The sequence below is a fragment of the Pithys albifrons genome, chromosome 1 (assembly GCF_047495875.1).
Source record: "Pithys albifrons albifrons isolate INPA30051 chromosome 1, PitAlb_v1, whole genome shotgun sequence".
Taxonomy (NCBI): Eukaryota; Metazoa; Chordata; class Aves; order Passeriformes; family Thamnophilidae; genus Pithys; species Pithys albifrons.
The window spans coordinates 32,691,642-32,715,398 of NC_092458.1; the positions used below are offsets into that span (position 1 = coordinate 32,691,642).

General features: G+C 39.4%; 1 protein-coding gene across 2 annotated transcripts in view; it reads right to left on the minus strand.

Annotated features, from left to right (window-relative positions):
• PCCA (propionyl-CoA carboxylase subunit alpha) overlaps window positions 1–23,757 on the minus strand; it is a 278,669-nt gene that overhangs the window by 52,547 nt on the left and 202,365 nt on the right. For both annotated transcript variants that reach the window (XM_071548902.1, XM_071548910.1), the window contains 2 exons: window positions 14,062–14,160; window positions 2,208–2,261 (listed from right to left, as the gene is read on the minus strand). In XM_071548902.1, the coding sequence (XP_071405003.1) occupies window positions 2,208–2,261; window positions 14,062–14,160 (153 nt within the window). The remainder of the gene's footprint in view (window positions 1–2,207; window positions 2,262–14,061; window positions 14,161–23,757) is intronic.

Consider the following 23,757-nt stretch of genomic DNA (forward strand, 5'->3'; position numbering starts at 1 on the left):
CAACGTGATTTTTCCTGTTCTTTAAAATAACAGAAATATGCTGCTACACTAACAGAAACATTTATCTTGCTGTCCAGATGTTTGTTATGCAGCAGAATTCATATTCATTAAGATGCCCTTTTCTTTGTTTGAACATTTACATTTGTCTATGTGTACACATACACACACAGACTGTGTAGCAATTTTTAGGGGATATAATTGTATTCTTCTCCCCCATTACCTAAGCTAAGGGTATTCAGTTTAAATCAGAAGAGTGCAAGGATATTAAACAAGTGAAGGACAAACTAAATAGCAAGACTTTTGGGAAAACAGGACAGTAGGCTAGAGGAACTGATAGAAGCACAGGTGCAGACTCTGCTTTGGATTCTGTGGGAAAACTGGTTTTGGAGCAAACCCTGGGAAGCAGACTTCATTACTGCTTCTCTACCCTGCTCACCAAAGTTCTCCCTCTGGGTTTGATCAGCAAGACATGGGCATAATTTTTATTAAATAAAAAATCACAGAGTACTACAGGCTTTTCTGTTTAGCACTCCTGAGAATTTTAGTTGTAATCACATACTTGATTTCCCCAAATAACTAGGATTCAATAAACACACATGAGCTAGTCAGTAGAATCTAACATATATTATAATCCATTAACTGTTTCATCATCAATTTTTTTTAAAGCTAAAAGCACATCAATTCTATTTCCTCTTTAATAATCTTTTTCTGTTGCACAAGGCCCAGAATACGAGTACTAGTCTGTAAGTGAGCCTTAGGGGCACTTCTAACAAATGAATACAAAATATTTTCATATCTAACTTAACAACAAATTTAATTTTTCATGTCACTAAATACACAATCAGGATTTTCCCTGCTACAGTACCCAGTTACAGATGAATCAATTAAAATCTATTCAGTATTATCAAGTTGCATTTGTGTTTATCTACTTGGAGTAATTATTTTCTTCTCAAACAAAGACTATCCAGTCAGTCACCTGGCAGCAATCTCACATATCCAGGCTGCAACCCCGGAGCTTAAGCATCATTATAAATACAATAGTGCAGAACAAAACTTTTGGGTTTGTCTTTATGTAACTGCCACTCTGCTTGTGACTAAGACAAATGAATATGCATATACAGAAAGGATCATTTACAGAAGTAAAAAAAAATATTAGGGGCATTTTTCATTTCTAAAACCAACATACAAGGTATGCAAAAACATACATGCAAGGTATTCCTGTTAAGTTTATCATTACCATGTTACAATGGCTCTGGAGGACTTGTAGAAGAACTAATCACAAGTGGAATTGGAAGCATGATCTTATGCAATCCTAACCTACTGTTGTCCAAAACATACAGTGCACAAAGATGTTAGGACTAAATTCTAAAGGGAATGTTTCATTCCTAGGCTTTTCACTGTTGATGCCAGTATGTAGAAATCTGTTGGCAGCAGGCAGGAGAACTTACTCTAGAGGAAATTTCAATTTTACTTCCTTTTCAGAACTATTTTTAGATGCACATGGAACTCAGAAAAAACTGAACAACTGCATTTAATCATGCAAACCATGGGACTAGAAGTTGCTTCAATCACAGTATGTTTATAAGCATCCATAACATAACATAAAAGTTTAGGTTCTATATTATACATGACTGCTCCAGATAATAGTTTTATGGAGTCAATTCTAATGGTATAAAATCTCATTAGGATTTTAGGCATACTTTTATCTAGCACCACAAAATCTGGGAGAACTGCAGAGCTACCAAATCTGGTTAGAGTGAGAAAAGGACAGAACACTTTTCATTACTAATTAGTGTTTCCATAAGACAGTTACTGACCCACCTCTGGGATATGAGTATGTGATACAGTGAAGCAAGAGAGATCAGAAAGTTGAGGTGGTGAGAAAGAGTGTGATTTATCCTGATGTGGATCAAACCTCAGTATACTGTAATAAGCTTACAAGTCTACAACCAGTTATTTTTAAATCCCTTCCAAATGAAACAGATGTCAACTTGAATCAGAGGAATTGTGGAACGCAGATATTGTGCACTGTGCCCTGGAAGTCAGCTTCAGAAATCTGCCTACATTCACCTGTTAGAGTATTTACAAATAATACTAACCATCACAAACACATGTGTAAATGTGCTACCAATGTAATTTACCTACTTCTTGTTTTCAATATATTCTTCTAACAACATAACTCTTGGCAGTAGTTATTACACACTTACCACTGTGCCTAGAAACTGAATGCTTGTCCCTCCAGAGGCATTCCGAGAAATCCGCTGAAAAACAGATGCAAGAATTGATTAAAGCATCTCCAGAATTTGTAACCATTCCATTTTGTCACATCAATGTAAAGTAATCAAAAATAATTGAATACACAATTCTATACATAAAACAGATTAAATGATTTCCTTCAACAGAAGTAACAGAAGTCTAAATCATACTTTATCCCAGATTTTGGGTTTAGTTCAGTCAACTCAATAAAATTTATTTTTGAAAAACAGTGAAAGCAAATATGGCCAAGTACAACACAGCATAACCTTGACATTCAAATGCCATGAATAATGAGGCTTCTGCTGTCTCCACATATCTGTAATTCTGTATTCCTATTACTCACATTTAGTATTATCTTCATTCACTCCTAATGAGAGATATTTTAATCTCTTGTTAAAATGCAAACTTTCAATGATGCTACTTTGAAAACAGAAAGAAAAAAATGACCTTATGAAATGTCTGGTCACCTACTGTGGTTCAAGAGTTGATTGAAGTTATTAAACAGCCTTCAAATATTACATTGTTAGTAAGCCACAAGACAACGCAAGAGAAAATATGTCACTGATTTCACACAGCATTAAACATAACTTAAATATGCAAAATGTATAAAGAATTCTTTCTTCTCATGAATTGTTTCCTCCTTCAATGTAAAAGGTGCAGGTGTTTTTCAATTTTCTTCCCACTGTTTAAACTACGGCACATACAGTCCTTAGTCATGGAGCGCAGCCCTAATGTCATGCAATGCCAGGCATACATACAAGTACCAAAGCACAGACCTGAGAAGAGCACACAGAGCTGCACAAATATCTTCAGCACTTTAAAGACAACAAATCCTAGGAACAGGGCTACCAATAATCTTGAGAGATTGTCTAGTCTAGGACCCCAGCAGAAGCAAAACAACCTGTGTCACCGACAAATGTGTGTATCTAACCCATTCTTAAAATTTTTCAATTGCACAGATTTCAGTCTCCCTGAGTAATTTATCCCAGGGTTCTGCACATTTACCATCAGGAAGCTTTTTCCTAATATTTGACTAAAATAACCCTTACTTCAACTTTATTATGCACATTAATTTTCCTCTTTTGCATCACAGATGGGAAACAGATTATTCCCTTTCGCCTTACAGCTACCTACAGGTATATGAAGAGCCATTATCATGGATCCCCTAAGTCTTGTGTTATGTAGAGCAAATGAGAAAGTACTATACAACAGCTAGGTATCCCCCAAAACAATTTTAATAGCAATAAATTAAATCCTGGTCCCTTTTCACTAATGGTGCATGTTCCTCAGCTACACTTTATGAAGTAATAATTACCATAGCCCAAACCTGCTTATTTTTTGACTTAATAGGTCATGCACTGACATTGCAATCTGTACAATCATATGAAAACAAAGGGTGATGTGCCAAAGCCTGACATATTTCAACAATAATGATTAATGGAATGGAAAATATGGGAAATAAAATTTCATACAAAACCTGACGTTTACTTTTATAAAGGAAACAGGAATATACACTTTTCCCACAGTCTAGGATAAACACAATCAGGTTTTGGAAACCACAAAGAAGAACAAAGTACCGGCTGCCTACAATGAATGAACCGCATGCCAAAACAAACAAGTCCCAACCACTTGATAAGCTGTCAGAAAATGGCAAGCTGAAAAAAAAATTAAAGGATTTAATTTCTTTTTTTCCTGGAATGCCCTCCACCCTCGTTAGAGTTCTGTCACTTATTGTGCTACCCTTTTGTCCGCTTTCAAGGGTCATTAGAGACCTTTTCATGTCCTAATAAAAATTCCATTTTTTTTGGCTAATCTCTCTGTCACACAGAAAAACACAACTTAAAAAACAAAACAAAAAGAAAAATAGAGGCCTTTTGTCATTTTCTTTAAAGACTTTCAGAGTAAAGATAGGTATCTTGACAACTTATTTTTTACAACTGAGAAGCAAATTGTTATAGTATTTCCTCACACAGATTCTCTTTACTCGCAACTAAATAAGCTAGCATAGCAATAATCAAGCCCTTTCAAAAATAATTTAATAGAGCCAAATACGTATGTGCATCATGAAGGCATCCTCTAAAGCCTCAGTCTCAAGACAAGACGGAGACATGAGGAGCATTTTTCCTGCTCTGACACTGTTGGAGCACACTGGTAGCACAGTAAAGTAAATCATCACTGTTACTGTTTGCTGTGTCCAAAATACAAAGCATTACAATCAGTTGTCAACTGTATTAAGAATCAGTATAAGCACTAAAATCCATCTCTTAAATTAACATCCAGTAAGGGGAGGAGGGAAATAACAGAGAAGGTGAGGAAAATAGTTAACAGAGGAGAAAAAGAAATTTCCTTTCTGGATATATGTAAAAACCAAAAGCAAGAAAGAAAGGTAGAGGAATTCTCCAAATCACAAAACATATGTTACATCAAGACCAAAAAGAGAACTGCCAGGCTTTTGAGAACTGTGTTACAAAAGAAGTCAGCACATTATCATAATTAATGCTTCAAATTACAGTTGTAAATAAATTTCAGCTATTAGATGTGATTAGATTTTTTTTGAAGCATATTGAAAAGAGTTATTTCTGTTCCACTGGTGGGCTTGTGTTTCTGGGATTTGTAAATGTAATTGATGTTTTCAAGAAAATGAAAGGACACGGTTAACAAGTATTCTTTTATTTTCCACCTCTTTAGAAAAAGGACCAGTCTCCAGTTCCTCTTGTAAAGTTAGATATTTACATATTCTATACCTCATAATAAATGGTTTCATATTGCATGTGATAGCAGGAAAGTAATCAAATAGAGGTAACAATAGAGAAAAGCTAATTATACACAATGTCATTGCTTTCCTAATAAATTGCACATTATTTGCCAGAACGTTTACAACAAAAAAGTAAGAGAAGTCTACCAGTTGTTCAAAGACAAAACATCACCTTGTGTTTACCTGCCAAACAGTAAAATTACGTTGTTGACATAAATGATGTGATTTTAGATATAACCAATACTTTTCTAGTTAATTCAACTGACAGAACTTCAGACTAACTTAATTAGCATCATATGATTTAGAAGTATATTAAGCTCACTCAAATCTGAAAAAAAAGCACAATTTAAAACAATCCATCTGCAGTCTTAAAACTGTCAAACAGGTATGAGTGTTACATAAATATTACATGTACTTTTACACACACAGGCTATAGTATGTTATACTGCATACACTATGTATATACAAACAAAATGCTTATGCACATATGTAAAAACAGACAAGTGCATGCAATCATACAAAAGGTATTTGATTCGCCTTCTCTATCTCATGTATGCTATGCCACAGTGATTTCACAAACAATGATTTTAATCTGTAAATCCCAGTAAATTACCAGGGGTTTGTGTGATATGACTTTAAATTCTTCTGCTTTGCCATAGAAAATTATTTCCACTTAGTTGGGTATCAATGATCTATTCATCATAAGATGCAGTAGGGTTACAATCAGCTTTGCATTAAGCCTGATGAGCACATGCAGATAAAAATAATAACAACCTTTACATGAGAAAAGATAAAGAAGCTCAGCCCAAAACATAAAATAGGTATTACTGAAAGATATTCTAAACTGACATAGACATTATCAGAGAACAAGATGATCTTAGAATATTTTCCCACAAATCTTCTGGTATCTCAGACTCTCCAAGTCTGAGGAAGGGAGCAGCTGCAGAGAAGGACTGATACAAAAACAAAGAAACTCCAACAGACCAAAAGCAATTTTTTTTGTTTTGTTTACAAATATAAAAGTAGTGTATGAAGTCAGAATGAATATGAGCTGGCAAAGGGAATCATAAAGCTGGAGACCACTTCTTACAGAAAACCTACATCTTGTCACTCAGCCAACATTTTTTGTAACTTTTTCAAGCTATAGCATGACTACATTACTAGCTGGACAACATGTAGCAAACTACACAGCACCAAAACCAAAGTAACAAGCCCACAAAAACCTACAGATAGGCTATGGATAAAATTTTTGAGTGAAACACTGGTAGTTTCCCAGCACAGTGTTGTTTTTTCAGAATATAAATTTTCTTGCAGTCCAGCCCCTATTACTTCATTTCAACTGTTTGCTAACAGAAATTCTGAACATCCTATGCCACGAATTTCAAATGGAGAATGCTATCCACTTTTTGGCCAATACTTACAAATTCTTGAAAATTCAACCTAGCAAAACACAAGCTAGAATCATCCTCAGACAGGTTCAATTAAAAATTAGCAAATTATTTGCACAACAAGGAGGTGGGGGGGGGAGGGGGTCCTCACGGTATTTTACCCTGTAAAGTTATAGCTGATTTATCTGATAGTACTTAATCTGTGAGATCTTGTGTATGTGAGGGTGATTGGACAACTGGAAAGCTCCACCTTCCACCTAAGTCACTGCTACCTTTGGAGTCAGATGGTAGGGTCACAGAGGAGGAAACCATTAAGTTACCCTCTCGTCCAAAAGTGAGGATTGATTTGGTCTTAGTCTACTTTTGCCTCTCCTTTTAGAACCTCCACAGAAAGGAGAAGTTCATTTTAGCACTCCCTTTCCACCATGCAAAATTGTAGTCAAGGCATGTAATCCCAGACTGGCAATGTGACCAAACTTTCTTGTATGCTGGAAACTTTCTACATGGCACTATATATTCAGACTTGTTCAGCCTCATAAGCCTTTCCACTGTGGGAATCATCTGACTTTTTCATGATTTAGCATTCCATACTGGTGGTGCAGAATCTTCTCCCCTTAGAGCATTAGAATACAGATGGAAGTTAGCCCAGCCTCATGCACACTCCAGCCTTGGCCATTACCAGTTTCAGTTCATTCTTTATAGCAAAGGAAGCCTCAGTGAGTTGCTCTTCCTCAGGGCATGTCCACATTTTCCAGGTTCTTACAAAGGCAGCAGTCATTCAGTAGGGAAAGAGATGATCAAGTCCTGCTGCATGTGAAGTGCTTTGACTTGTGAAAGATGTCTGAGACTGATATAAATGGTACTATGCTGAACCAATCTTCCCTTTAAAAGGAATCCTGCCAGGATGCTGAGACACTGGTCTCCCCTGGCACCTGTTGCAAGCTAGCACAGTCCCTTTCAAGGGACTAAATGGAATCTGTTCCCGAACAGTACAAATACATGTGTTAGACACAGGGCGAGTGGCTTATTGGACATCAATCCACTCAGATAATTGTGCAGGTGCAGTTTCTAAGAGGCTGAGGCACCTACATTTTAAAAGAGCCATTCTTTTAATGCCTGGGATTCAATTACAGTAGATGACTTAAGAATTTCTGTCCTCCCATAAACAGAAAAATGGAAACACAGATCCTTCCCAATATTTCTTTAGGTGGCATCCAATGTGACTGATACTTGCTACTTCTTTTTGCAAAGATTTTTTTAATATTAATACCACTGCTGTATTGCTGTTACATACACAGAGAGAGCCTTCCAAGCACATCCATGTGTTCCTTTAACCCTTTCAGGTAGGTAGGTGGTATAAAGAAGGGGATGAGAGTTTTTAAAACTAACAAAACCAAAAAACCTACAAACAAACAACAATAACAACACCCACATACCCCCACCTCACCCGCCCCTCCACAGCAACAACAAAACATCACCAAAAAAACACCCACAGGAAATGTTGTTTATTTGGTGTTGGTACAGAATGAATCTAAGGGACATTCCCTCCTGTCCAACATTTACAACAATGAAGAGTTTAGTCTTTTCTCGGGCCGTCTAAATTTTTGGTGGTTTTACATTAAATCACACACTTGCTAGAACTTCTGGAAACTTTAGCCTTGTTTTGGATATTTGGATGATGTGTTTTGCTCTTACATGAGGACATGATGCAGACAAGACACTGCCATGTGATTCTAGATCTGATAAGGTCTATGATTGCCCTGAGAAAAATTCTTTACAGGATCCATGGTCCTTTCTCACTCTTTGATGCTCTTCCTCTTCCTTCCCCTTTGCTCTCTGAATGTGTTACCCTGTTGAAGAGAACCATTTCTTGTCTTTTAAGGTTCAGATATCATAAAACTACAATGTCTGTCAACAACTGAACACAATGCTTTGGTCTTTGGACGCATACAGGATCCTTATTGTTATTCATCCTGAATATTGTTTGTCATGAAAATGTATAGCTCCAAAGGGAGCATAAGCATAAGGTACCATGACAACTAATGTTATTTGGTTAACACCTTGAGCAGCACAGGATAAAACTAATCCCATTCCAGGGGGATTGATTGAGCGTAGCAGTCGATCACTCATTTTCTACCCAAACAACAACAAAAAAAATAAAATTCAGTTTCATGAAAGAATCAGCAAAGGAGTAGTGTGTGCTTTTGGTTCTGCTGCTGTAGTTTCATGATCTTTTATTTCTTCTAGTTTTCCCCTTCCTTTCACATATTCTTAATTCGAATCATGGCCAAGAAATCTGTACCAGATTTGGCCAAGTTAGCCATAACTGGAACAGGCTGAAAAAAAAAACGCCAGGGAGCGAGCTACAGAATGATCAATGTGGGCCATCAGGAATTTCAGCACCAAGGCTCACACTCTGGCTTTTCTGTCACCAAAACAGTAGCTATTGGGGTATAGAATAACCAAATTCCTTCCCCTGTTTGCAAATCATTGTGTCCCTCTTCTGGAGACAACCTAGCAACAATAATTTTGAAGTCATGGTTGAACAGCAACAGTAACTGCACAGCACTAAAGAATGGACTGTCAAGCAGCCATCACAAAACACTAATTACTCAACTTTCCCAAAATAATTTTCAGGGCTTAAGAAAATGAGTGTGCTGAGGTAATGGCACTTTAGATTGGAAACCTATATAATGCATATATCATTATCATAGATCACATCTGAGATCTCAAAACAGCAAAACAAAGAAAAGCTAATTTTTCTTTTAAAAAAGGTTAAAAAAATACTTTTGAAAAATTCTCTACAGGGTTGAAGGAAATGAATAGTTGGGCATCAGCTTTGTTCTCCTGTCAGACATTTCCCATGAACAAAGGCTTTATAAAATACAGCATTTTCATGTTTTTCTGTTATTATAGACCAAGATAATAATCAAAAGAAACATTGTATCTGAGAAGCACTTAATTTTGTCATATCCTAGGATGTAGAATATACTACTCCTGTTGCAACTGTTGATGCAATAAACAAATTAAATGAAAAAATAAGTGATGCCATCACTGAATTACTTTTAACACTAAGTAGAGAAAGCTCCCCTGATAAATCTTCATCTATTTCATTCACAAAAACACCTGATGCTTGAGACTGATGATTTCAGCTTTATGGGATCATGTTCTTGTTTAGCAACTCCATTACTCTCTTAATTATCCTTGCTGTGTCTGATAAAGACCTTTTTACTGTAGAGTTTGGGAAGTCCAATAGAGACACAGAACAGTTGGGCTGGAAGGGACCTCTGGAAATCAGATAGTCATATTCCCCATTCAAAGCAAAGCTAATGTCAAAGTAATACTGAACAGCTCAGGATCTTGTCCAATTGAGTTCTGTCTACATCCTACAGAGCTTCAGTTCAGAGACAAATTCTCTGCAAGCCAGGAAATAAAAGAGAAGGTATTACACCAGTGCCATTGTAAAACTGCTTTGCTGAAGGTGTCAAAAGCCACCAAAGGTTTTCCAGGGTCCAGGCAGAATGCCCACACTACCTTTAAAGGGTAGAAGGTTTCATGACAGCATGCTAGTAGAGCTGTGAGACCAGTGTGGGCCAACAATATGGCAGTGTAAAGGCTGGGTGCATATGATAGAACAAAGAGGTAAAAAAGAATGGCAAAGATGGGGACAAATAGCTCAGACCAAACCATTCTATGATTCTGCCTCAGCATCCTTTTGCTACAGGGAACTGTCTATAAGTAAATGGTATATAAGGATGGGTTTGATGATGGGGTAAATAGAAGCAGAGCATTTAACAGCACTAAACAGCTGTAAAATTTGTTCATGTGGCATTGCCACAGAGCAGCCTCAGAACTGGAATGGTTAGTGGGGTGGGTTTTGGGAACTTGCCCAAACACAAGTAGTGGCAAAGAGCATTTGAGGATCTCTTAAATGCTTTTTTTCCCTTGAGCAACCTGCTCATTCACAGACACCTGATCTTCCTGCACAATGTCCCAGCAGAAAGCACCTACTTGTCACTTGCCTGCAGTACGGACAGAGTTGCAGTTAGGTTCAAGCCTGTCTGCTGGACTTCATGTATTTCTTGATTTATGTTGTGATGCCCTTGGATTCTCTTTCCCATGAGGTATAAAAGGAGATGTTCAAATTCTATGGAAAATACAGCTTATTCCTTCCTTCCATCTGCTCCCCAGTTCATATGCACAGGGAGAGAGAAGAGGTCATAGACAACTTCTGCAGGCACAGAACTCACTGAAATCTACCTTACTTGTATATGGGAGCAGAGACAGAGGGGTAAAAATGCCCTCATTGTCCCAAAATATGCCTGTTGCCCTTCTTTCAACTGCTGTTACATTCCACAACACCATTCTGAACCACTATTCTCCCTTCCAGTATCCACTGGAGGTCTTATGCTTCTTTTCCACAACGCAGATCAACCTCTATTCTTCCAGTTGCTCTTCACAGGAATCATTAAGCCCCTCACTTATTCATTTTTACTCTAAAGATTGCCTGAAAGGTTATATCCTATTAAAATCATGGTTTATATACACATATTTTAAATTTGTATTTTCAATTAATTAAAACCCAATCCCTTTAAATCTGAATCCTAAGGAAGATGTGTTGTAACTATACTCCTAGAGTTCTCTGATTTTCAGCAGAGTCCAAATTCACAATAGCTAGGTGTAAGTCAAATTCAAAACCATTTTGGTACACAAAAATTTAATTTCTGCACACAAAAATTTAATTTGCTTGTTGAACAAAACATTTCACAATGTGTTAAATTCAGCCTCCCCAAATAAGAGATAGAGTCTAGTCATAAGTCAAGAAAACGTTCAGGAATTGAGATTTGCTGAGAAACTCCTAAAAACAACTACAAAAAAAATCCATGATGGAATCTGTGTACTACAAGAAATGCCATGGGGTCTGCTCACACCCCCATCCCTGGAGACAGTATCTCAGAAACCTTTTGCTCAAATGATCCCAAGTTTTCATCAGTTCATCACTGTGTATAACATCCTATGGATTTCACAGCAATCCAAAGCAGCACAGAGATTTCAGAGCCCTTATGCTGCAGCCAAACGGACCTGCAGTGAGCCCCAGGGTTCTGGTCCCTCTATCACCTGGGGACCCGGCCAGGCACTCGGCAGTGCCCATCTGCCACACACAGATGGGCTTCCTTGCGCAGGAAACAAAAGCAGGAGGGGGTGGGCTGCCACACATCCCTGCTGTGCCCTGGTATGCCCTGGACAGACTGCGACCAGGGCATATACTGCTCCTCAGGCATTCAGGTATATTTGCAGGTCCCATATTCTAGAAATTGTCCTAAAAACCCTGGGGTTTAAACTCACAGGCCTTTCATAACTCTGCAACAGCATTGGTGCTCTGCTTTGCTCTAATACTCATTGAGCCTTTAGAGGAGTGAAAATACAGAAGCATGCTTAATTACTTATTTTTAAACATGCAACAGATATGCAACAATTTGAATGTCTAGACTATAATTTACATAAATACATTTCAAACCAAAACATTTGAAAATTATTTATTTTCTGCTTGTATGCTTAAGTGCTTTGCTGGATTGCAGCCAGACTGCAGGATTGAGCCAAAGGTGCATAAATCAAACCTTCAAAGACATATAATGTTCACAAAGATTGTATTTGGTTGAGCAAATTTAGAAGAATGAAACCAACTATGAAGAAAAATTAGATTGGTTGAAAATTAATAAAGCACAGCTGGAACTATTTGATTCATCCATATTTGTTGCTTAAAATGGCTCTAGGGCAAAGTTTTGCTGAAAGAAGACACTTCAAGACTCAGGGGTCAATTGCTTTAGGAGACAAATTGACCTACAAGAATACACTTGTCTAATTTGGTTCTTGCAGAGGGGTGAGTCTACAGAAACATATAACCAAAAAACCAATTTTGATTCCAGTGAGCAGATATTAGAGGTCAAATTTAAGGTTCCCATAAATTTACATACATACACTAAAAGATTAATAACATCTCAAGCTACTGAGTTCTTTGTTAAAAGCAAAGACAGATAAAGTCTGAGAAAGAAACAACATATGTGCTTATTCCACATTCTGTTGGCCAGATACCACACAGTCAGCTCATTGCTTGTTGCTGTGGCTAGAGCTGCAGTATTGCATACAGTTTGGTCATACTCGGGGAGCGCAAGTAACACTATTGCTGGCTCAGCTCCTAGAAGAAAGCATGTTCAGATCTCACAATTGATTTTGAAACTAATTTTATGTGCCAACTCAACTATTATACTTCTAGTTAATCAGTGTTACTACTATTAGCTATATATCCAGTCATACAGTAATAGAGTTTGCAATGAGGCCTTGGGAATACAGTTATACATTCTAATGATAAAGCTTTTCAACTAGACAGATTTTATATATTCATACATCAGCATTGTTTCCTATTCAAAATTATGAATGTACTTCATAAAAATAGAATCAAAACAGACCAGGATTAAGATGTTAAAAAAACCCAAAATCCACATGTAAAACCAGAAAATTATTTTAGATATGCACAAGCCTTGAAGCTGGTGTTAACCTTCCAAGAAATCTACAAAACTTAAGTCCAGAATTTACGTGGATACGTAATGAAAATTTCACTCTTGGGCAATACTAAACATAAAAGATACAATAATGTCTTACTGTAAAGTTGCAGCCTTTTAAATTCAATCAAAGCAAAATCAGTATTTCCAGCTGGGTTATTTACCAGGGGGGAAAATGAAAAATGAAATTCACTCATTTCACTGTAAATTAGCAGAAATCTGACCACTGTATCACTAATAAATGTATAGGAAATAGATACTGTTGTGTATGCAGAAAAACACTTTCAGTAAGTTTTTTTTTTTTTCACTATTAACAGGATCAGTAGATATTTGTAAATAAGTTAGTTGTCAATAAATACATAAATCCTGATTGTCATTACATTCAGAACATTTATGAGGCAGTTAAAAGCAGAGTCTACTGTTTAGAGCTAGTTTCAAAGATATAAGTGGTAAGAAGAAAAGAATATGCAACTACACTAACCCTTTTAGTCCTCTTTCCTTAGAGCCACACAAGTTTGGGATGTTTTCTACATTTTCCCTCTCAAGTCACGGAACTACTCATATTTCAAAAAACCATAAAAATATTAGGTTAAGTGGGAGATGCACTGTCCTTTGACTTTTAAACTGCAAAGGCACAAAAGTGGGCAAATCACACAATTCAAACATGAGGAAGAGACTAATTCTACTACAGGACCCTGTGTGGGTATTTGTTGTGGGCTGGGTTTTGGGGGTATTTTTTGTTTGGTTTGGTTGGATGGTTGAGGTTTTTTTAGCAATCTATTTTTTATTTCTGAAGTGATTAAGAGTCTATGTTTTCTCACAAGCCATTAAGTAAAGAGAGCTTATTAGCTGGGCAAACTTCTGTCTAAATAAGGAACTTCTCTTTAAAAGAAAAATAATCAAAACTCCAGATAAGTACCTTTGAATGCATCCAGAGTGCCAGTGGAGTGAATTTGTCTTCAAGTAGAAACATTAGGCTACTTGTACAACATCACATAATTTTTATGATACAGCAAGTTTAGACCCCACATTTCAGTATTATTTTTATGCCCCGAGACTTCTGGTTCTCTCAGCTCTACAAACTGCACGTTGGTGAGATTACCTGTATAGTCCTCTGAGTGCCATCAATGGTGACAGACAACAAGGGTGAAGCCAGGTTCCACTCGCTGGTCACATTTAGTTTCATCCCATCAACTTCCACCTGTTGTGACACCAAACAAGGCTGTTACTATGAAGACAGACAGAAAACTGATCTCAAGTTCATTACTGCATACAAAGCAGCAACCATTTTAAAACAGATGGCTCCCAAACAACCTGTCATGTTTACTGCTTCTGCCATAAAAGACAGGGTCCAACAACAGAGTCTCCCAGCTATCTCTGGGGAGAGGTGAAGGACCTGTGAACAGCTGCCTCTGAGTAGCAAGGTTTCAAGTGATTTCCAGCAAGTAACAAACAGCCATCCAACTTTTAAACCTATCTGGACATGCTACATTTACTGCAATTAGACAAGTAATGCATATAAATTCCAGTGACACCTTGCAACCCACACAACAGGGCTTGCATATAATATTCTCTCCAAGGACCAAGAAGAACTTTTCCTATGCTTCTAATGAAGGGCTTTGCATTGTTATCTTAATTAATATGAGGCAGTAATTAATTCTTCTGCATTTTGCCTCAAAGTCTAGGAAAAACTTTGCAAATTCTGACATGTTTTCTTTCAATATACAGCTGATCAGAGCAATACAATTTCTGACTTGAATGCCAATATGCTCATCTGAAAGATCGGGTTTTTTTAATCATCCCATTTTCCCTTTACAAAAATACTTCTCAGTAAAGAGTAAAAATTCTGGGTTCAGTGTAGATCAGAGTAGCTGTAATGACACTCCTGTCATTCTTCTGTTGCATAATACTATTTAAAAACACACATCACACATTCAACACTCTAAGAGCCTCAAAAAGATGGATTATGAAAAAAAATATTATACATGGACTAATAATAATTAGTGATTAATATTTCTGTCACGTTTAGAACACTCATCATGCTATTGATGGTAGGTAAATATGATTTCAGTTATGTAATTTACTATAAAGACAAGAAAAATCACAGTTGACAGATTTCCTTCCTCTCCTGAAATCTCAGAAGTATTTTTAATTAGTAAATGACAGACAATAGTGATAAATAGCACAAGTACTGCATACATTCTCAATAAAGCAGAGAAAATTTACTGTATTGAGAATAAAAGCTGAGCCGACATTTTGTAAGGTAAAACTTACAAAGCCTACTCTTTTAGATCTCAGAGTTATCATTATTTCATCTTAAAAATAAGAACAGGTATCTTAAAAGAAATCCACAACAGAGAAGTGCAGAGGAGCAGTAAATAATGATAACTTTATTTTAGGTAAGAAAAAAAGTTCTGGCTTAAAAAACCCTCTAGTTTTATACATTTTAGTTTAGAAACACAAAGTTTGCCCTGGTGATACAATCTACACAATTTCTATGGGGTTAATGTAAATAAAGTTACATGTAAAGAACATGATGAAAAACAAGTCATTTATAATGGTTCACCAATAGGCCAGATTAGCTGGCAGGCTTCAGGTACTTTACACTGCTCCAGTGATGCAAACCAGCCACAAACCTGGCTCGAGTTAAGCCAGGCCTGCAGCTGGTTTGCACTTCCAGAGCACTGCAATGCAGCTGGAACACACCAGTGAACCTGGTCCACTGTCAGCATACCTGCATCAGCAAGCACTGTCCTTATTGAGAAGAGAGTAAACATCTGAAAAACATTCCAAACGGGGAAAAGCAAACCCGGTGCTCTGTCTCAACCCCCTCTGATTGCTAATTGAACTTTGGTAAGGCAGTTACTTAGAAAGCTGTCTGTAGCTATCGCTAAAACCAAAGAAAAGCTGCCTGCACCTGAGTCTGAAAGCATCATTTACCGTGTCTCTCCAGGGAGGGAGGGGAGATGGTATGAAAGCAGACCAGGCTACTGGTTACCAAAAAACCTTCAACTGTGCACCGTAGTGCTCGTTGCACTGTAAGATTTACATGCAGCCTCATAAAAATCTATAGCTGGTATCCATAGTTCTAGCAAACGGTGTTCCACGGGCAAGATGCGAGTCAATACCTCCACAACAAACTCGATTTAATCATTAGCTATTTTGTCACTGTACAGATGAGCAAAAGAGAAGTAAACCACGCGTGTCACAGTGGTAAATGACCTGTTCAAAATCCCTCACAAGGGTCTACACAAGTCTAGCCATCATTGATTCCAGATTACATTAGTATCAAAACTGTCTGGTGGAAATCATCCTGAAAGAAAAGATGGCAAGCAGATGCTAGGTTTCTCTATTCAAGAAACAATAAAGGGTCAGGGGAAGGGTTATGTGAACTAATGCATGTCCCATAAACTTCAGTATTCTTCTCACAGAATGGAGCTACAGGCTTTTAGCTGCTCTCACATCCAGCTCACCATGGTATGTGCAGCTGAGGAAGATGATGTGAAGACAAGACAATCCCAAGGAAATCTTGCTATCTAGGCTCCAGTAGGTAGAATGACAAAGACAGGAGGTCACGATATCAGAAAAAAGGAACAAGAACTGACAGTAACAAACTTACCATGTAGGGAGCATGTTACTTTTACTAAAAATAAGGGAAAAGGAGGAGGAGGGAGAAAGACAGGACATGGTGGACCAAAAACCAGGCAGGGATTGAAATTAAACCAATATTTTACCTAACAGAGCAAACCTGCTTTCTGCAGCTCAGCAGCCAACAGCCTAGCAGGTTAGTGGGTAGAAGAAGGGGAAGAGATAAGGTGGTCAAAGAACTTGTCAGAAATTTGCATTTGCCTTCATTTGTCCTGTAGCAAAGGATACAATAATGGAACCTAACAAATAGTGCAATAAAACCAGGGCCTTTTTGCTTCAGGCTTGGAGGGGGAGGGGGCTGTGAAGGTGTAGGGAGTGAAGTGGGATATGGGGATTAATTAATGAAGTTACATTGACTACTCCCTGTTTTATTTTGTTTCTGTGCACCTAAGACAGCCAAGAACAAATCATCATTCTATGGATGCTAACACCTGGAGTGTAGGGAGAAGATCCCAGTCAATCCACTCCTGCAGTGGATCACATTGTGCTTTACACCACAGCTGTACAGCCTAACTATCCTCAACTATTCAGTTCCAAGAATGCACATGTGTGTATTCATGCATATGTGCATCTACTGTAACTGTGGTTGTTTGAACCATTGCTGCACTACCTCCATGTGGTGTAGTGGTGGTGGATTACTCCTTTTTTAAAAAGGTTTGTTTGTCCCTGTGTAAGGACATAAAAGACAAAAGCAGCCACAGTCCTTTCCAATTATTTCCAATTCAAAAGATATTGCAAATGAGGCCTCAGAAAGAAGAATGACAAGTCCAAGACATGATGCTAGGAAAAGGTCAACAGCTTACTCTTACTCCACTGTCACAACTTTGCAGACTGTGGCTGGTATGCATCTGAACTACACAAGCAGCAGCCCCTTCACCTCTTGTGGACCGAGTTCCTGATGTTCAGCATGATAGGTACCAGCTAACCAATAGTGCAAAGAGCTGCAAAGCATAATCTGCATTCAGTTTCCTTTAGAGAACATTTGGCATTCTATATGCATGTCAGGCAATTAAAGAAGGCAGCACAAGCCTGAGTGTTATAGCCCTGTTAATTTACTAATGCAGAGTCTCGTGTACATCTGGCACATGTCACTTCTTTTTCTCCTGGAAATGAAGGCCGTTTTCCAGGAGACTAGAGGGCAGCTCAAGCATTTGTTTCCTGCCTGATGCTTCAAAATATTATTCCTGAAGTTCCTCATGCCAGCCCTGAGGCTGACTAACTTAAGTCTGCTCATTTAATCCCATGGTTCCAGTTCTGCCTCCTAGCATGATTAACTTCAGAGTCCTGACCCTAACTACTTGGGTATGCTACCCCTAGCCATATTCCATACACCCCATAATTCTCCCTCTTGCTATAGCAAAACTGATGGCGTTACCTAGTCAATCACATCTACCAAATTAAAAGATATCCTCTGCAGACCTGCCTTGAAATTTTCCTCTGTTAAGCTAGCTGTCCACAAAGATGCACCTTTCAGGAAAACAGACATTACTCTTTACAGGAGATTTATGAATATTCACTGTCATAGCCTCTAATTCCTTCAACTGGCATTAATTCAGCTGTAGATCTAAGGCACATCCAGTGTGCAGCAAGGGCTCTACAAAGTGAAAGCTGGAGCGGGTCCAGAGAAGATCAACAAGGCTGGTGAAGGGACTGGAGCACAAGTCCTATGGGGAGAGGCTGAGGGAGCTGGGGTTGTTTAGTCTAGAGAAGAGGAGGCTCAGAGGTGACCTCAGCACTGTCTAGAACTACCTGAAGGGAAGTTCTAGCCAGGTGGGGGTTGGTCTCTTCTCCCAGGCACTCAGCAATAGGACAAGGGGGCACAGGCTTAAGCTCTGCCAGGGGAGGTTTAGGTTGGATATCAGGAAGAAGTTCTTTACAGAGAGAGTGGTCAGGCATTGGAATGGCCTGTCCAGGGATGTGGTGGATTCTCTGACCCTGGAGGTTTTTAAGGTGAGACTGGACATGGCACTGAGTGCCATGATCTAGTAAACAGACTGGAGTTGGACCAAGGGTTGGACTTGATGATCTCAGAGGTCTTTTCCAACCCAATCGATTCTATGATGCTATGATTCTAAATGATTTCTGCAAGGAAGGAACAATACTAGCAAGCATCACTGTTGTAAACATGAGGTAGCTTACATGATTGAGGACTTTATTCAAGCCTATGTGAAGTAAAGATCTTCTCTTCTCTGGAAAAAATAACTGTTTCAGGCCCAAGACTCTTTAGTTCCATTACTGCTGAATGCACCACCTATGTCAAAATAGCAAGGAGATCCTTTACATTTTTATAAGTCAGATAAAGGATGGATATCGCTTCCTGTGCAGAAGGAGTGGACAGAGGACTCACAGCACAGTGTAGCAATAGAAGATCCAGCTGTAGGCAGCAATATTCGGTAACAGTCTGCAGTGATCTCACACTAAGCCAAACTGAGTTGGACAAAGTGGCTGTTTGTTCCCAGTTTTCACAAAATCTGTGAAATTCTCATCTAATCTGCTGTCCAGCTAATGAAGAAGTACATGGAATGCAACAGAAAAGGCAACTGATAACTGTCCTGTGCCACAGCTATAGTCCCTGACCTTTTGCAGTCCCATACAACTTTAGGAAAGTCTTTATTGGCCAGATGAGTACAAGGCTTCCTTTAGAAGCACAGTGCACGAAACTTCAGGCATTTTGTAAAATATTTTGCTAGTCCTCAATGTAAAAAACCCTTCCCAGCCAGGAGGAGAGTTCAAACACTATCTTGCATCTCTCTTATCTATTCCCAGAGTCAATAACCACAATGCATTTCCTCATCGTGAAAATTACTGCCTACCTGGAGCCTGTAAAGATTTGTCATTTGCAGGGTTGTGTTGGCAACTCTTGGGTCATCTTATACAATTTGCTCCTACTTCCTCACATTGTCTTTAAAAACCCTGAATAAAAACAGAGTCATATCTGCCACATTAGGGAACAGTAGCAACCAAATAGTACTTCACATGTTGCCATTCATAAATGGAAATGCATTATGCATAAATGCAAAGAAATCCAATAAGATTTCCCATGTGGGCAGTTCTTACTAGTTAGCCTCCTTCTTTTGGTTATATGCTTTTTCTCCTATTCTTAGGAGTGTATTTCCTAGTGACCCAGGGTCTGATTACCCATACAGCACTGGACATTTTCCAGGACCATGCCCCAGAAGACATGCCAATGTACTTTGTCAAGTTTACAGAGGCACAAAACTGGGGTAAACAGTTAACACACTGTAGGACAGAGCTGCCATTCGGGGGGGGGGGGGGGGGGCGCACAGCAAGAAGAAGGAGTTCATAGAAACTTTTTGAAATTCAAGACTAATTTTTAAGTCCAACATGTGAGAAGGAAGAATCAATTGCAATGATACAGGCTGCAACCTGACTGGCTGGGAAGCAGCTCTGTGGAGAAGGACTTGTCCACAAGACAGACATTGACTTTGTTCAGTTATACCAAGTTCCCATTAGCCTATTCCTTTTGCCTGTCTAGGTCCCACTGGGTGGCAGCATTGCCCTTGACTGTATTAAACATTCTCTCCAATTCAATGTCTTCTGCAAATTTTATGACTGTGCACTCCCATTGCCGCCTCTAGGTATTGATAAGGTTGTTGAACAGGACTGGTCACAATACAGAACCCTTGCAGACCCTTGGTGACCTCCAAGTTAAGTACAACCTAATAAATCCATTAACCATGATTCATCAACCCTGACCACTCAACTGGCTTTTTATCTCTGATTGTCTGAGACTGTGCCAAGAGACTTGTTCAAGTCAAGGTAAATGACATTCTTGCTCTTCTGTAGACCACAGATTCCATCAATTTATCACAGGAGGCTGTCAGGTTGATCAGCCCTCAGTAAATTCATGTTGACTGTTCCCCATCACCTTCTTTATGTACCCAGAAATTCACTCCACTTCATAAACTTCTGAGGGATAGACGTTAAGCTGATCAGGCTGTAGTTCCATGAGGTTTGCTTTTGACTTTTTCCCAAGACTGGTGCAATATTTGCTTTCCACCAGTAATGAAGCACCACCCTCAACCTTCATTACGTTTCAAAAATATAGAGCACAGTCTTACAACCACATCAGACAGCTCTCTTGGCATTCTTGGTTGCAGCAGGCTGTCTGGACCTATGGACTTCCATGCATTGAACTCTCCCAAACACTGACTTGATCTGCATCTGCCTACTCCCCCAATATTTTCACTAATAACACAGGCCTGGGAGATCTCATTGATGAAGACAGAAGCAAAGAAGGCATTAGGGGTGTCAGTCTAATCTGTGTCTGTTGTTACTGAAACATTTGTTACTCTTTTGTTGATGCAGGATTTCCTCTTTTCATAATTTTATTAATAACGCAGTGATATAAGGTATTTGTCTTGTTCCTACCATTCCTTGCAACAGTCAGGGTAAGCTTTGGTTTTTCTAACACCATCCCCTCATGCCCAGAACACCTCTTCCTTTGTATCTTGTCCAGGCTTCTACCTTTCATGTGCTGCTTTACAATGGAACTCTGCCACCAGACCTTGCTTTAAAAAGCTCTTTTTCCCAATAAAGTTCCTTATTTTCCTGAGTATTCTTGCATGTAGAGGATGCTGTCCTTAGAAATCTGCCAACTTTTCTAAACTCTATTCCCTTCAGAGCTGTCTCCCTTGGAACTCTCTCTACCTGCTGAATCACAGGACTACCAAATGGCTTGGGGTTGGAAGGGACCTTAAAGATTATATAATTTAAGCCCCCCTGCCATGGGCCAGGACTCTCTTTGGTATCATGTCTTCAACCAGTTCTTCCTTGGCAGTGAGCCACAGATCCAGGTGTGCCAATGTCAGCTCACCCATCAAAGTATCAAATCATCCACCGGTATCAAACAGTTATCCCAAACACCCTTAAAAAATCTTTTGATTTGCATCCCACCATTTTGCCCTTCCAGAAGACATCAGAGTACTTGTGACCCTGTCACATTCTGTTCTCCCTTCGGTTGTTTAAAGGAGTCTTAGTCTACTTCCTTACCTAGATCAGGTGGTCTGTAAAATGCTCCATCATGCTATTTTAATTGATCAAGTCAGTAACCTTTATCTGCCCAAGTGATTTCAGAGTCTGGATATTCTGCTTTCAGTTTCTCTGTAGGCACAGACTCATTTGCTCTCCCAACAATGGCAAATCTATAACAGATGGTCTTCTCCTCACTCTAGTTAAGGATCCTTCTGGCCTCCAAGAATTCACATATTTATTAAGCTTCTTAAGAGTTCCCCAGTCATAAGTGCACTAAGGTACTTTGCAGTGCTGATCCTTGTGCTAGCTGTGGTGCATACACACACTGGTACATACCTGAAGACACCAACAGGATTAACATCCACACCAGCAACACATGCCAGCCCATCACCACCTTGGCCTGCACTGTCCCAAAACCCCAACTTCACATGCACAGATCATACAGGTTTTTACACTGAAAGCCACATTGACAGCACTTTCAAGCTGACTGGTCTCAACCACTCAGTGAAAGAGAACTCACTGGTTCAGAGAGTCCCTTGGGAAACAGTCCTTAATGACAAAGGGGTCCAGAAAGGCTAGACATACTCTTAAGATGGAATCTTAAAGGCACAGGAGCAGGCCATCTCTATGTGCCAAAAGCTGGCAGAGAAGACGATAAATCTGGTTGAACAGGGAGCTTTAACTGGAAATCAGGAGGGGAAAAGAAAGTTTATGACCTTTGGAAGAAGGGGCAAGAAACTCAGGAAGAATACAAGGATCATGTAGAGAGAAAATTAGAAAGGCAAAAGCTCAGCTAGAACTCAATCTGGCCACTGCTGTGAAATATAATAAAAAGTGTTTTTATAAATATATTAACAACAAACAAAGGGCCAAGGAAAATCTCCATCCATTCTAGGATGTGAAGGGGTACATTGTAATCAAGGATGAGGAAAACGGCTGAGGTACTTAATGTCATCTTTGCCCCAGTCTTCAGCAGAAAGACTGGTTATCCCCAGGGCAACCAGCCCCCTGAGAAGGTGCAGGAGCAGGGACAGGAGCAGAATAGACCCCCTGCAATCCAGGAGGAAGTAGTTAGTGAACTGCTGAGCCACTCAGACACACTCAGCTTTATGGGGCCAGATGGGATCCATCTATGGGTACTGAGGATGCTGGCAGAAGAGCTCACCAAGCCACTCTTCATTTATCACCAGTCTTGGTTAATTGGGAAAGTCCCAGATGACTGGAGTTGGCCAGTGTGACATCCATCTATAAAAACCATCATAAGAAGGATTTGGTCAATTACAGACCTGTCAGCCTGACCTCGGTGCCAGGGAACATTATGGAACAGAGCATCTTGAATATGATCATATGGCATGCACAGACAACCATGGATCGGGCCCAGCCAGCATGAGTTTAGGAACGGCAGGTCCTCTTTGACCAACCTGGTGTCCTTTTATACTTAGGTGACCCACGTAATGGATAAAGGAAAAGTTGTGGATATTGACTATCTGGACTTCCATAAAGCCTTGGATACTATCACAGCATTCTCCTGGAAAAGCTGGCAGCCCATGGCTCGGACAGGTGCACTCTTTGTTGGGTTAAAAACTGCTTGGAAGGACAGGCCTGGAAAGTGGTGGTGAATGGAGTTACATCCTGCTGGCAACTGGTCACAAGTGGTGTTCCCCAGGGCTCAGTGTTGGGGACAGCCCTGTTTAGTATCTTCATCAACCATCTGAACAAGGGGATTGAATGCACTCTCAGCTTGCAGGCAATATGAAGTCAGGTGGGAGTGTTGATCTGCTGGAGGGTAGGAAAGCTCTACAAAGAGATCTGGACAGGCTGGATCAACGGGCCAATGTCAATGGTATGAGCTTCAACAAGGCCAAATACCAGATCCTGCACTTGGGTCACAACCATCCAGTGCAGTGCTACAGGGGCGGGGCAGAGTGGCCGGAAAGCTGTCTGGTGGAAATGGATTTGTAGGTGCTGGTTGACAGCCACTGAACAGGAGCCAGCAGTGTGCCCAGGCGGTCAGTGGCACCCTGGCCTGTATCAGAAATAGCGTGACCAGCAGGACCAGGGCAATGACTGTCCCTCTAATCCTCAGCACTGGTGAGCCCAGACCTTGAGTACTGTGTTCAGTTCTGAGTCCCTCAACACAAGAAATACATTAAGT